This window comes from Hyla sarda, chromosome 5, assembly GCF_029499605.1.
Source record: "Hyla sarda isolate aHylSar1 chromosome 5, aHylSar1.hap1, whole genome shotgun sequence".
NCBI classification, from domain to species: Eukaryota; Metazoa; Chordata; class Amphibia; order Anura; family Hylidae; genus Hyla; species Hyla sarda.
Window position 1 is genome coordinate 338,514,475 of NC_079193.1, and position 15,915 is coordinate 338,530,389.

At 44.2% G+C, this 15,915-nt stretch overlaps 1 protein-coding gene across 1 annotated transcript in view; it reads left to right on the forward strand.

Moving 5' to 3' along the window:
- Positions 1–15,915, forward strand: part of ATP6V1C1 (ATPase H+ transporting V1 subunit C1) — a 54,384-nt gene that overhangs the window by 17,907 nt on the left and 20,562 nt on the right. Inside the window, exons 3-6 of the mRNA XM_056522537.1 lie at positions 4,911–4,978; positions 11,501–11,586; positions 13,466–13,560; positions 15,491–15,582. Of these exons, the coding sequence (XP_056378512.1) occupies positions 4,911–4,978; positions 11,501–11,586; positions 13,466–13,560; positions 15,491–15,582 (341 nt within the window). The remainder of the gene's footprint in view (positions 1–4,910; positions 4,979–11,500; positions 11,587–13,465; positions 13,561–15,490; positions 15,583–15,915) is intronic.

Here is a 15,915-nt window from a genome sequence, read left to right on the forward strand (position 1 = left end):
GTAAAATCTGCCACCCCTGTGCAAATCACCAATTTAGACCTCAAATGTACATGGTGCGCTCTCACTCCTGAGCCTTGTTGTGCGCCCGCAGAGCATTTTACGCCCACATCTGGGGTATTTCTGTACTCAGGAGAAATTGCGTTACAAATTTTGGGGGTCTTATTTTCCTTTTAACGCTTGTGAAAATAAAAAGTAAAGGGCAACACCGGCATATTAGTGTAAATTTTTTTATTTTTTTACACTAACAAGCTGGTGTAGCCCCAACTTTTCCTTTTCATAAGGGGTAAAAGGAGAAAAAGCCCCCAAAATTAGTAGTGCAATTTCTCCTGAGTACGGAGATACCCCATATGTGGCCCTAAACTGTTTCCTTGAAATACGGCAGGGCTCCGAAGTGAGAGAGCACCATGCGCATTTGAGGATTAAATTAGGGATTGCACAGGGGTGGACATAGGGGTATTCTATGCCAGTGATTCCCAAACAGGGTGCCTCCAGCTGTTGCTAAATTCCCAGCATTCCTGGACAGTCAATGGCTGTCCGGAAATGCTGGGAGTTGTTGTTTTGCAACAGCTGGAGGCTCCGTTTTGGAAACACTGCCATACAATACGTTTTTCCTTTTTATTGGGGGGACAGTGTAAGAGGTGTATATGTTGTGTTTTACCCTTTATTATGTGTTAGTGTAGTGTAGTGTAGTGTTTTTAGGGTACATTCGCACTGGCGGGTTACGGTGAGTTTCTCGCTAGAAGTTTGAGCTGCGCGAAAAATTTGCCGCAGCCCAAACTTGAAGCAGGAAACTTACTGTAAGCCTGCCCGTGTGAATGTACCCTGTACGTTCACATGGGGGGGGGGGGGTAAACCTCCAGCTGTTTCAAAACTACAACTCCCAGCATGTACTGACAGACCGTGCATGCTGGGAGTTGTACTTTTGCAACAGCTGGAGGCACACTGGTTGGAAAACCTTCAGTTAGGTTCTGTTACCTAACAGTATTTTCCAACCAGTGTGCCTCCAGCTGTTGCAAAACTACAACTCCCAGCATATACTGATCGCCGAAGGGCATGCTGGGAGATGTAGTTATGCAATAGCTGGAGGTACGCAACTACAATTCCCAGCATGCCGAGACAGCTGATTGCTGTTTGGACATGCTGGGATTTGCAGTTTTGCATCTGGAGGGCTACAGTTTTAGAGAACACTGCAAAGTGATCTCCAAACTGTGGACCTCCAGCTGTTGCAAAACTACAATTCCCAGCATGCCCTGACAGCAAACAGTTGTTTGAGCATGCTAGGAGTTGTAGTTTTGCAAGATCTGGAGGGCTACAGTTTAGGGACCACTATATAGTGGTCTCAAACTGTAGCCCTCCAGCTGTTGCAAAACTACATATTCCAGCATGCCCAAACAGCAGTCTGGGCATGCTGGGAGTTGTAGTTTTGCAACATCTGGAGGGCTACAGTTAGAGACCACTGTATAATGGTCTCAAACTGTACCCTCCAGATGTTGCTAGGCAACTCACCGGCTTCCGTCGGATCCAGCCGCACGTCATCGCCGCCCGCCGATCTCCGTCGCCTGCAGCCTCCGTCGCCCGCCCGGATCGGTAAGTGGATCTTCGGCGCCGGTCCCCGTCATTTCCCCGTCCTGCCCCGCCTATTGTGGGAGGGCAGGACGGGGAAAACGAAAGTAAACCCCCCGCCCCCGATCTGCTATTGGTGGTCACGTCTAGACCACCAATAGCAGGGATAGGAGGGGTGGCAACTCTGCCACCTCACTCCTATCGCTACAGGGGGATCGTGGGTGTCTTAGACACCCGCGATCCCCCTTACATTCCGGGTCACCGGGTCGCTATAGACCCGTAATGACCCGGAATCGCGCAAATCGCAAGTGTGAATTCACTTGCGATTTGCCGCGATCACCGACATGGGGGGGTCTGATGACCCCCCTGGGCATTTGCACGGGATGCCTGCTGAATGATTTCAGCAGGCATCCCGCTCCGATCCCCGCCCGGCACACGGCGGGGACTAAAACTGCCCATGACGTAAATGTACGTCCCTGGTCCTTAAGACCCAGGGTGTCGGGACGTACCGTTACGTCATGGGTCCTGTAGGGGTTAAATAACACCTTTTTCCCCCCATAAAAAACTAAAGAAAAGAAAAAAAAAATACAACCATTTTTGTAATTTCTGTGAGCTGGTGTGACATTTTCGATGTAAAATGGACTCTCATCCCTTTAAAAATATCAGGTAAAACATGAAATTTACATAACCACGCCCACTTTTGAAAAACTGCCGTGACTAATGTAAACTTTGGATCATTCTCATGTAAAACAGTTATCTGGCGGAAATTTTTTTGTGCTGAAATTTTGTCTCAAAACAAAAAAACATTTTTGGACATAGCCCATCCTTTCCCTCTCACCAACCAATTTCATTGTCTAATTCTCATTCATTAGCTATATACAGCAGTTCCTCCTCTTTCAGTAGATGCAGGGAATGAGGAAAAGACATTATCCAGCCTTTCATTGTGTCTTTGTCCAAATCCCTCTCTGAAAGCAGCTCCCACCCTCCTGAACCACACAGACCACATGATTTCTGCCCTGCACTGATGAGTCGTGCTCCCTTTAGCTGGAAAGTGTGTGCAGCCTCAGCCAATTAGTAAGAAACTGTAAGGTCACCTAGGTGACCCACAAATTTACCCAATTCTTCCCATATACTAACTAAATTGTGCTCAAACTTTATTAAAGGGGTACTCCGGTGGAAAACTTTTTTTTTTTTTTAAATCAACTGGTGCCAGAAAGTTAAACAGATTTGTAAATTACTTCTATTAAAAAATCATAATCCTTCCAGTACTTATTAGCTGCTGAATACTACAGAGGAAATTTTTTTCTTTTTGGTACACAGTGCTCTCTGCTGACATCATGACCACAGTGCTCTCTGCTGACATCTCTGTCCATTTTAGGAACTGTCCAGAGTAGGAGAAAATCCCCATAGCAAACAGATGCTGCTCTGGACAGTTCTTAAAATGGACAGAGATGTCAGCAGAGAGCACTGTGGTCGTGATTCAGCAGAGAGCTCTGTGTTCCAAAAAGAAAAGAATTTCCTCTGTAGTATTCAGCAGCTAATAAGTACTGGGAGGATTAAGATTTTTTAATAGAAGTCCTTTACAAATCTGTTTAACTTTCTGGCACCAGTTGATTTAAAAAAAAAAAAAAAAAAAATAGTGCCTCTATCATTCACACACAAACATATACACATATATATAGACACACACACACACACACACTTCCCTGGATCACTTCTTTAAAGTGCATCTTTCACGTCAAACTCTTATTAGGGTGGCCACACATTGCAGTAGGGCTTCACAAGCATAATCCAGGCAATACCTTGGTTCCGAGTAGAGATGAGCAAAGTTACAATACTTCGATTCTGCACGTAAACGCACGTTTCGGCGGTTGCTGACTTTATCCTGCATTAATTAGTTCAGCTTTCAGGTGCTCCGGTGGCTGGAGACTCTTTCCTAGGACTGTATCCACCTTTCCCAGCCCACCGGAGCACCTGAAAGTTGAACTAATTCATGCAGGATAAAGTGAGCGACCGCCGAAACGTGAGGTTACGTGCAGAATCGAAGTACTGTAACTTCTCTCATCTCTAGTTCGGAGCTTTGGATACTTTATAGCCATAAATAAAATGTTTTTTTTAAAGCAGTTTAGAAGGGTTAGAGATAGAGGGAAGAGGGGTCTGCTATGTCTGCTCACCTGCCTGTGACGGTCCTGTCAATGCGTCACTAGAGGCAGAGGCGCTGGACAATTACCGTATTTTTCGTCCTATAGGACGCACCGGCGTATAAGACGCACCCAATTTATAGGTGCAAAATCTAAAAAAATAAAGATTTTGAACCCAATAGTGGTCTTCAACCTGCGGACCTCCAGATGTTGCAAAACTACAACTCCCAGCATGCCCGGACAGCCAACGGCTGTCCGGGCATGCTGGGAGTTGTAGTTTTGCAACATCTGGAGGTCCGCAGATTGAAGACCACTGCATAGGAGGTAATACTCACGTGTCCCCGCCGCTCCGGACCCGTCACCGCTGCCCTGGATGTCGCTCCATCGCTGTCGCGGTGTCCCCGTCGCTCCGTAACGTCTCTGCTGCCGGCCGGGTATCCTCGCTCTCCGTCGCCGCCATCACGTCTTTACGCACGCCGACGCACGTACGCAACGACGTGATGATGAGGAAGGAGAGCGCCGGCCATACAGGGGATCCCTGAACGGAGAAGACACCGAGGAGGCAGGTAAGGTCCCTCCCGGTGTCCTGTAAGCACTAACCCGGCTATTCAGTCGGGCTGTTCGGGACCGCCGCGGTGAAATCGCAGCGGTCGCGAACAGCCCGACAAAACAGCCGGGTTAGTGTCACTTTCCCTTCAGATGCGGCGGTCAGCTTTGATCGCCACATCTGAAGGGTTAATACAGGGAATCACTGCAATCGGTGATGTCCTGTATTAGCCGCGGGTCCCGGCCGTTGATGGCCGCAGGGACCGCCGCGATAGGGGTGTATTCGCCGTATAAGACGCACCGACTTTTCCCCCCCAGTTTTGGGGAAGAAAAAGTGCGTCTTATACGGCGAAAAATACGGTACACGGGCGGCAGCCATAGACTGTAAAGCTCTTCTCTCCAGCTTTTTTTAGTGTTACGTACTAGACAGCACTTATTTTAGCTTTCTTTAGCCACTTTGAGTACTTTGCTTCTCATCTTTTCCGTAGTCCCTGTCTTTTCTCACAGTCCCTGTCTATGGTCACATTGACCTAACCTAAAAAGATTTTGCTTTTCCATTTAATAATGCGCTTCTGTTTCATGCTAGCTTTTAATAAACAGGAATACATCTTGGGGGATTTAGAAGTCTTGAAATAACGTTGTGGTTTTGCTTTAATACAGGTCGGCACTCTTGATGTCCTGGTGGGTTTGTCCGATGAACTGGCTAAACTGGATGCATTTGTAGAAGGGTAAATGCTATAAATTTATATGTTCACAATGCAAATGACTTAATGTACCATTTTCGTCTATCGTATATGAAATAGTAAGCTTAGAAAGAGTGGTGGTCGGGTCAGGCTAGGAGGTAGATTGCTGTAGCAGATCCCCCGCAGCTTCCTCCGTTTTGGTAGCTGATCACTAAAGGTTGTAGTCACTTCCTTATAGGGATCAGCTGTTTCCCAGTCCTCTGAGTATTGCCTACTTGTACAGTAAAATGTTGCTCACTTACAGTAAGCTTTATCCAGTGTAGCATATGCCCTTGGAATTTATCAAGTCCTTAACATACTACATCACATCTGCAGTAGGTATGAACTAGTGACATGGATTTCAACAGCCGTTTCCCATTGGAAAAATTATATTTGTGCTGGGAAACTGCAGCTTAGCTCCATGCAGGTGAAAGCCGGGGCAGGGAGCCAGGTGCCCAGGAGCACCGCTCTACAGGAGAGGACAGTGGGGGCTGCAGTGTCTTCTTTACTAAGATCAGTGGTAGTCCCAGAGGTCAGACATTTACTGATCATAAACGATTGTCATATCATTGCAATTTGCAATCACTTCTTCTTTACTTTGACAAATGTAACCTGGAAGAATCATACGCAGCTTCCTTACATACATGAGCAGATGGGTTAACACTGGGGGGGGGGGGCAGTACCAATAAAGGAATTAAAGGGGTATTCCGGGCAAAGTTTCGGAAACCTCCGGGCTTTCGAGACGGGGATGTGACGTCACGCCACGCCCCCTCCATTCATGTCTATGGGAGGGGGCCTTGTGGCTGTTACGCCCCCTCCCATAGAAATGAATGGAGGGGGCATCTATAGAAATGAATGGAGGGGGCATGGCGTGACGTCACGTCCCCGTCTCGGAAGCCCGGCGGTTTCCAAAACTTCAGATGCAGCTACGCATAGAATGTGGGCTGCTGCAGGGAGATCACCCGGAATACCCCTTTAAGACTCTCTAAAAAGCCTAGAAGGGCATCATATGAAGCAGCAGCATGGGGGACATTATAGGGCAGTGCTAAACATTTTAAGATATGAATAGATATGAATAATGCCCTTTGTAAAGATCTAATACTCTGAGTAAGCTTGTGCACTCTCTCTACTGTCTTTGTCTGCTTCCAGCTCTTTTAGTTTCTTCTCCTCCTTTCCCTACCCCCTACCCATAGACTTCTATAGGTAGCATGTAACTGGATGCCTCAGTGAGTTGTTAAAACAAGAGGAAATGTTTTCAGGTTTTTTTTTCTTTTAAGCACTTGTACTATTGATTTGTGCAACGCTTGATAAAACAACAGTGACCATATAAAAAGACACTCAAGGTGCTTTAGGAATCGTTCTATATAACAGACTGTTCTATACCGGTGTACTACAGTGCCACATACTTATAATGACGGAGTAGTAACTCCGAATTTATTCTATCCACCATACAGTTGCCCTCCTTTTGTATCAGTTTTTAACTCTTTTTTTTTTTTTGTTTCTTGGGTCACAACATTTTAGGGGTTGTCTATTAAAGGCTACAGCCCTGGGGTTTGGTAATTTTATATTGAGGGCCCATTCCTGCCCGTTGGGTAATTCCAATGAAGACAGTAAATAAGAAACAAAAGTATCACTCACTATGTTTTTTTAGCTTCAAGATTTATCCAATACAAACGTCAATACGTGACTGTAGCGGGCGTGGATGCCAATATGTGCGCGCTCTATTTGGACCAATTAGAGAACACACACACTGGCGTCTATGCCTGCTACAGCCATGTATCGACGATTACATTGAATAAATCTTGAAGCTATAAAGACATGGTGAGTGCCACTTTTCTTATTTACTGTGGTTTTGATAAAGGATTTGTTTCTATGAGTAGAGCACCACTGGTCCATTCATAGGCAACCCTTCCTAACCTAGCCGGCTTGTGGTATACAGTGCCTGCCATTTGTTTTCTTTTAACGATCTATTAAAATAGATTTGTGTCCCAAAAAAGCTATTCATTTTTTATAAGTAATCACTTCAACGTTAAGGTCCTTCATTTATGGTGTCTGGAAACCTGGACGGGTTGCTTTAAACTGTGGCAAGTCCAAGTGCAGCCCACAATTATCGTTTAATAGCAAGCGCTAGTGGCGGCTGCTAACACTTGCTCTTCACCTATAATTAAAGGCTGCACCTGGACTGGCCACTGCTTAAAGGGATTATCCAGGAAACATTTTTTTTTTATATTTATCAACTGGCTCCAGAAAGTTAAACAGATTTGTAAATTACTTCTATTTAAAAAATCTTAATCCTTTCAGTACTTATGAGCTGCTGAAATTGAGTTGTTCCTTTCTGTCTAAGTGCTCTCTGATGACACGTGTCTCGGGAACTGTCCAGAGTAGAAGCAAATCCCCATAGCAAACCTCTTCTACTCTGTGCAGTTCCCGAGACAAGCATAGATGTCAGCAGAGAGCACTGTTGCCAGACAGAAAAGAACAACTCCACTTCAGCAGCTGATAATTGTTGGAAGGATTAAGATTTTTTTTAATAGAAGTCATTTATAAATCTGTTTAACTTTCTTGAGCCAGTTGAGATATATACCTCCCTGTACTGTAGGGGGCGCTACTAGACAGCCAGTATACAGGGATTTTACCAGTGAAATGTCCATTCTGATTGGTCACTTCTTACAGCCATTGACATACAGAAAAGACCATTGTATGTTGAAACTATTGTATGTTGAGGCCATTGTAAGATGAGGGATAACTGTGTGTGTGTGTGTGTGTGTGTGTGTGTGTGTGTGTGTGTGTGTATATATATATATATATATATATATATATATATATATATATATATATATATATATATATATATATATGTATAAATGTTGGCAACCCTTGAAATTTTTCAAGAAAATTTTGGATTTCTCATAGAAAAGGATTGCAGTAACACATGTTTTGCTAAACACATGTTTATTCCCTTTGTGTGTATTTGAACTAAACCAAAAAAGGGAGGGAAAAAAAGCAAATTGGACATAATGTCACCAAACTCCAAAAATGGTCTGGACAAAATTATTGGCACCCTTAACTTAATATTTGGTTGCACACCCTTTTGAAAAAATAACTGAAATCAGTTGCTTCCTTACACCTCTCAGCCGGAATGTTGGATGACTCTTCCTTTACAAACTGCTCCAGGTCTCTCTTGTTGGAAGGCGCCTTTTCCCAACAGCAATTTTAAGATCTCTCCACAGGTGTTCAATGGGATTTAGATCTGGACTTGTTGCTGCCCCTTCAGAACTCTCCAGCACTTTGTTGCCATCCATTTCTGGGGGCTTTTTGATGTATGTTTGGGGTCATTGTCCTGCTGGGAGACCCAAGATCTCGGATGAAAACTCAGCTTTCTGACACTGGGCTGTACAGTGTGACCCAAAATCCGTTGGTAATCCTCAGATTTCATGATGCCTTGTACAAATTCAAGGCACCCAGTGCCAGAGGCAGCAAAACAACCCCAAAACATCATTGAACCTCCACCATATTTCACTGTAGGTACGGTGTTCTTTTCTTTGTAGGCCTCATTCCACTTTTGGTAAACAGTAGAATGATGTGCTTTACTTTACCAAAAAGTTCTATCTAGGTCTCATCTGTCCACAAGACGTTTTCCCAGAAGGATTTTGCATTTTCAAGTTCATTTTCGTAAAATGTAGTCTTGCTTTTTTATGTCTCTGTGTCAGCAGTGGGGTCCTCCTGGGTCTCCCGCCATAGTGTTTCATTTCATTTAAATGTCCCTGAGCCTGCAAGACAGATTGAATATCTTTGGAACTTGTTTGGGGCTGCTTATCCACCATCCTGACAATCCTGCGTTGACACCTTTCATTCATTTTTTTTCTTCCGTCCAGCCCAGGGAGATTAGCTACAGTGCCATGGGTTGCAAACTTCTTGATAATGTTGCGCACTGTGGACAAAGGCAAATCTAGATCTCTGGAGATGGACTTGTAACCTTGAGATTGTTGATATTTTTCCACAATTTTGGTTCTCAAGTCCTCATACAGTTCCCTTCTCCTCTTTCTGTTGTCCATGCTTAGTGTGGCACACACAGACACACAATGCAAAGACTAAGTGAACTTCTCTCCTTTTTATCTGCTTTCAGGTGTGATTTTTATATTGCCCACACCTGTTACTTGCCCCAGGTGAGTTTAAAGGAGCATCACATGCTTGAAACAATCTTATTTATCCACAATTTTGAAAGGGTGCCAATAATTTTGTCCAGCCCATTTTTGGAGTTTGGTGTGACATTATGTCCAAATTGCTTTTTTCCTCCCTTTTTTTGTTTTGTTTATTTCCAATACACACAAAGGGAATAAACATGTGTATAGCAAAACATGTGTGAGGCTGGGTTCCCATTAAGTTTCCCCCCATACGTGAGCGCATACTGCAGGGGGGGGAGCTAAAAACTTGCGCTCCCGTGTGCCTTTCTATGCGCTCCCGTATGTAATTCATTTCAGTGAGCCGACCGCAGTGAAAGGTTCGGTCCGGTTGGCTCATTTTTGCCCCGTATGCGCTTTTACAACCGGACCTAAAACCGTGGTCGACCACGGTTTTAGGTGCGGGGAAAAAGCAAATACGGGACAAATATGAGCCGACCGGACCGAACCTTTCACTGCGGTCGGCTCACTGAAATGAATTGCGGGAGCACATAGAAAGGCACACGGGAGCGCAAGTTTTTAGCTCCCCCCCCCCTGCCGTATGCGATCCCATATGGGGGAAAACGTAATGGGAACCCAAACTTACTGTAATCCTTCTCTGAGAGAGATACTTCATTTTCTTGAAAAATTTCAGGGATGCCAACATTTATGGCGATGACTGTGTATGTGTGTGTGTGTGTGTGTATATGTATATGTATATGTATATGTATATATATATATATATATATATATATATATATATATATATATATACACACACATAATTATGTGTATCCCCTCTCTGAATATATGAAAATATGAAACTATTCATTATTTATGCATGAACAGGGCAGTCCTAGCCAGCAATGGTTCTTTGGAGAATATTCACACATACAGAATATGCTGCAGAATTGATGCTGTGTTCAGTCATTGAGTTACATTGATATCTATAGCAGATCCTATATGTACGGAGTATTCTGCTACAATATGAACCCAAATGATTGGGACTCAAGATGTACCCCATGCAAAGTGTCCACTCTCTATTGCAGTAACCTAAAAATCTCCAACCCACAAGTGTATTCTGAGCCAGACATCAGTGCACATAATATTAGACCTGGGGAAAAAAGCATGCAAACCACAGAATACAAGCTCAGTATACATCTATTAAGGCAGCAGCCAATGTTAGCAAAGGAACATATAGCGTCAAAGCAGTACCTCAGTATCCCACCAAACCCAACGTGTTTTATTTTATTCCCTGATGAAGCATCCATGCAAAACAAAAGACCAATGTTTGCAAATAAAAATATAATTTTATTCCCTGATTGGTCTGATGGTAAGCTCTGTAGAGGGATGGGAAAATTAAAAAATGTAAGCCTGAATGAATTGGAGATTGTTTGTTTACTTCACCATTTTAACTATTCCTTAAAGGGGTACTCCGGTGGAAAAACATTTTTTTTTAAATGAACTGGTGCCAGAAAGTTAAACAGATTTGTAAATTACTTCTATTAAAAAATCTTTACCCTTCCAGTACTTTTTAGCAGCTGTATGCTATAGAGGAATTTATTTTCTTTTTGAATTTCTTTTCTGTCTGACCACAGTGCTCTCTACTGACACCTCTGTCCATGTCAGGAACTGTCCAGAGCAGCATAGGTTTGCTATGCAAGTAGAATATGAAAAAAAAGAAACAGATATACAAGGCGTAACAATGTGTCGTTACCCTTAGCAACCAGCTAGATCGTAAGAGATTAGAAGTCTGGCTCACCTTCTGGTGTTGTACTTTGAGCACAACACCATGTAGCGCCTGTAGCCGAAGCAGTATGCAGGAATCAGTGTGCAGGAAACCGGAAGTGCTGCTGGCACCACTCCGTCCTGGAAACCTCTTGGACAGTCTGGAATGCAGGATACAAAAACCGCGGAAAAAAAAGAGGCGCAATCGGCGCTCTTCTCCGGGTATGAAGTCCGTTCCATTTGACGTACTTCATACCTGGAGAAGAGCCCTGATCGCACCTCTTTTTTTTATGCTGTTGCGGTTGTATCCTGCCTAGGTTTGCTATAGGGATTTTCTCCTGCTCTGGACAGTTCCTGATATAGGCATCAGGTGTCAGCAGAGAGCACGAGACAGAAAATAAATTCAAAAAGAAAAGTAATTCCTCTGTAGCTTACAGCTGCTAAAAAGTACTGGAAGGATAAAGATTTTTTAATAGAAGTAATTTACAAATCTGTTTAACTTTCTGGCACCAGTTGATAAAAAAAAAAAAAAAAAAAATGTTTTCCGCCGAAGTACCCCTTTAATATTATTATTATTGTACTATGATATTGAAACCAGCTTTAGTCAGTAAATGTATCTGTCCTAAATGTTGTTTCACAGAACAGTGAAGAAGGTTGCTCAGTACATGGCAGACGTATTGGAGGACAGCAGAGACAAGGTGCAGGAGAATCTATTGGCCAGTGGAGGTATTACTCTCTTTTACATAGACTGTACATGTTAAGTAATTGTCTATTAAACATATTATTTTTTTGACCTCTGTTTTAGGATCCATAACTCTGAGTGCTTGTATATCCACAGCAGCTGTGTATGCTTTTTCATCACTTCAATGGGCACTGTCAGATATATGTTGTTACTGATGAAAATTAAAGACCTTTTGTAATATGTTTGTTAATATTTTTTGAATATTAAATAAATAAAACTCCTGAAAAAACCCATCGCTAGGGGTCCCCATACCTACTGGGACACCAATCAGTCCTGAAGCAGTATCAGGCTTGTCCATGAGTCATGGGCAAGAGAAAACTTATGGACAAGGCTACATGAGCAGGCACACCAATCACCTCCCACCACCACAAGGAGGGTCACGCCCCCTCCCACCACACACCAATCACCTCCCACCACTACAAGGAGGGTTATGGCCCCTCCCACCACACACCAATCTATAGCTAGGTGTAGGCCCCCAGTGCCCCTATAGCTAGGTGTAGGCCCCCAGTGCCCCTATTGCTAGGTGTAGGCCCCCAGTGCCCCTATAGCTAGGTGTAGACCCCCAGTGCCCCTATAGCTAGGTGTAGACCCCCAGTGCCCCTATAGCTAGGTGTAGACCCCCAGTGCCCCTATAGCTAGGTGTAGGCCCCCAGTGCCCCTATAGCTAGGTGTAGGCCCCCAGTGCCCCTATAGCTAGGTGTAGGCCCCCAGTGCCCCTATAGCTAGGTGTAGACCCCCAGTGCCCCTATAGCTAGGTGTAGGCCCCCAGTGCCCCTATAGCTAGGTGTAGGCCCCCAGTGCCCCTATAGCTAGGTGTAGGCCCCCAGTGCCCCTATAGCTAGGTGTAGGCCCCCCAGTGCCCCTAAAGCTAGGTGTAGGCCCCCCCAGTGCCCCTATAGCTAGGTCCTTGGAGTGGAGGAGCAGTGATCAGAGCAGTAAAGGCAGCGTGCTGTGCTGGTATAATTACCTGGCCGGCTGCCTGTCTTCCTTCTATCCGTCAGTGTCGTGCCTGCGTGCACCGCCTCCCTTCAGCCTCCAGTCATTTAAAGTGGCCGCGGCAGAAGACTGGGACATCTCTGCATCCTGCACCTTCTGACGCTGACTCCTTCTCCTCTCCCTTCCACCCGCAATCCCAACTTTGCCTGCAGGCTCACTTTTTAAGTTGGGATTGCGGGCAATACTGGGGGGATTCGGTCATCATCGGTCCCCCCCACATGATTTAGTGGCGGGATGTGTGTGTGTCCCCATGGATCTATTACAGTGTTGCCCCATTCTGTAGCTCCCCAGTGTATGCACAACTACAACTCCCAGCATACCCTGACAGCCTTTGGCCTTATTATCTTGACATGTGCAGTATGGGGGGTCATCTATTTCAGTGGTCTCCAAACTGTGGACCTCCAGATATTGCAAAAATACAACTCCCAGTATGCCCGGACAGCCAACGGCTGTCCGGGCATGCTGAGAGTTGTAGTTTTTCAACATATGGAATTCTGCATTCCACTACAGTGACTTTTAACAAGCCTGAATGTCTTAATCTGTTTTTTTTTTGCAATTTGATCTTTTTTTACATTTATTTTCAGCTTGGGGTAGTTTTCCTGCTCTAGTTTTCCCCGTAATGTTTTAAATCATAGGTTATTCCACCCGTCACAGGAAAGAGGATTGAAGTACTATGATTAAATTAAATACCACTTTTAATATCAGAGATTCCCAGTGAGTGAGTCCGTCCGTACTGGTGGAGACTCTCTCAGTGCAGCAGACGGCTCATTCATAGGGAGACGACTAAGAAGCACATGACGACCGACGCGCACGTGAATTTAGCGGCTCGTGTCTGCCGTCCCCTCACCGCTCTCTCTTCTTTTTCAGTGGACTTGGTCACATACATCACAAGGTTCCAGTGGGACATGGCAAAGTACCCCATCAAACAGTCTTTGAAGAACATTTCAGAAATAATTGCTAAAGTAAGACTTGCGTTTCAGTAATGTCATTTTCCGCCTTAATGGAAACTCTAGCCCGGGGTGAGGAAATATGGTGTCACGGAAAAGGGATCCCTTGTACAGTTCATGGCTATTTCTGGCTTATGTTTATCATATCTAAGAATATTCAGTTGACGGCGGGTCAAGGGCTGCTCTGTTCCCGGCAGACAATGCTTACTATTGTTTGGAGCGTTCACATGATGGGAGGGGGCAACAGTGCTTACCCTATATAAACCATACGAAAAAGGCAGCGTGACGCTCTGACATTATCCGGAATGTGCAAAACTAAGGGGTTAACTGATCCTGACACTAGCTAAAGTTAGACATATGCATACTGAATTGTAAGACTAAACTGGTAGAACAGTCCATGGGGACAAAAAGAGTTAAAGGGGTACTCCGGTGAAAAACGTTTTTTTTTTTTTTTTTTATCAACTGGTGCCAGAAAGTTAAACAGATTTGTAAATTAGAAAAGAACTCCGTCCGGCACCAAAGTATGGGGTAAAAAGGCTTGTCTTTATTTATTCCACTGCAGGATACATACAGATCAAGATGTCTGACGCGTTTCGCCCTTTACAGGGCTTAATCGTAGACTGTCTACGATTAAGCCCTGTAAAGGGCGAAACGCGTCAGACATCTTGATCTGTATGTATCCTGCAGTGGAATGAATAAAGACAAGCCTTTTTACCCCATACTTTGGTGCCGGACGGAGTTCTTTTCTAGCATAAGGAGTTGCCGGAGGCGTTGCCGGCAGTCCGTTGCACAGGTGTGAGAGGTGTCCATATTCCTTTGCCAGATTTGTAAATTACTTCTATTAAAAAATCTTAATCCTTCCTTTACTTATTAGCTGCTGAATACTACAGTGGAAATTCTTTTCCGTTTGAAACACAGTGCTCTCTCCTGACATCTCTGTCCAATTTAGGAACTGTCCAGAATAAAAGGAAATCCCCATAGCAAACATATGCTGTTCTGGACAGTTCCTAAAATGGACAGAGATGTCAGCAGAGAGCACTGCGCTCATGATGTCAGCAGACAGCTCTGTGTTTCAAAAAGATAAGAATCCGCTGTAGTATTCAGCAGCTAATAAGTACAGGAAGGATTAAGATTTTTTAATAGAAGTAACTTACAAATCTGTTTAACTTTCTGGCATTAGTTGGTTTAAAAAAAAAAAAAAGTTTTTCACCAGAGTACCCCTTTAAAGGGGTATTCGGAGGGAAAAAAAAATATTTTCAAATCAACTGGTGCCAGAAAGTTAAACAGATTTGAAAATTACTTCTATTTAATAATCTTAATCCTTCCAGTACTTATCAGCTGCTGTATGCTACACAAAAAGTTATTTTCTTTTTGAATTTCTTTCCAGTATGATCACAGTGCTCTCTGCTGACACCTCTGTCCGTGTCAGGAACTGTCCAGAACAGTTCCTGACACAGACAGAGGTGGCAGCAGTGCTGCCCACTTTCCAGCTAATAACTCACAATCGCAGCAGGTCTCAACAGTCTGACAAGATGGGATCAACAACTTTTGACATGGCTCTCTTTTCCAAATCAACTGGTGCCGGCAGCATATGCAGATTTGTAAATTATTTCTATTTAAAATTCTTAACCCTGTCCAAAGCGTGAGCAAATCCCCAAAGGAAACTTCTCCTGCTCCGGATAGTTCCTGGAAAGAACTACACAACTTCCTCTGGAGCATACAGCAGCTGATAACTACTGGAAGGATTAAGATTTTGAAAAAGAAGTTACAAATCTATGTAACTTTCTGGCACCAGTTTGAAAACCTTTTTGAAACCCCTTTAAGGAACCAGCAACTTTTATTTTTTTCTAAAGTACCCTTTAATGCATAAAATTATCCAGCCGCCTCATTTGTACTCATGGTTGGTTGTACTAGTCTGTCACCTCTTCCTTTTGTATATTCACAGGGTGTTACGCAAATTGACAATGACCTGAAAGCGAGAGCTTCTGCCTACAACAACTTGAAAGGAAATCTTCAAAATCTCGAAAGGAAAAATGCGTAAGATTCCTTATTCTATGTCCAGTTGTCTCTCTAGTGCCACCTGTAGGCCAATGTGCAACTATTTAAAGAAGTGAAGCACATGACTTTTTGGGGGGGCTTAAAGGGGTACTCCGCCTCTAAACATCTTATCCCCTATCCAAAGTATCGTGACGTCACGGCCCTCCCCCTAGTGATGCTTGTATTGGGGGGGGGGGCGGGGCCATGATATCACGATACTCCGGCCCCTGTATCGTGAGTCATCAGCATGATCTTTGATCGGTGCAGCTGATGACAAGCGGGTGCTGCAGGAGAGATTGCCCAGCGGCGGGACCCCCGCAATCAGACATCTTA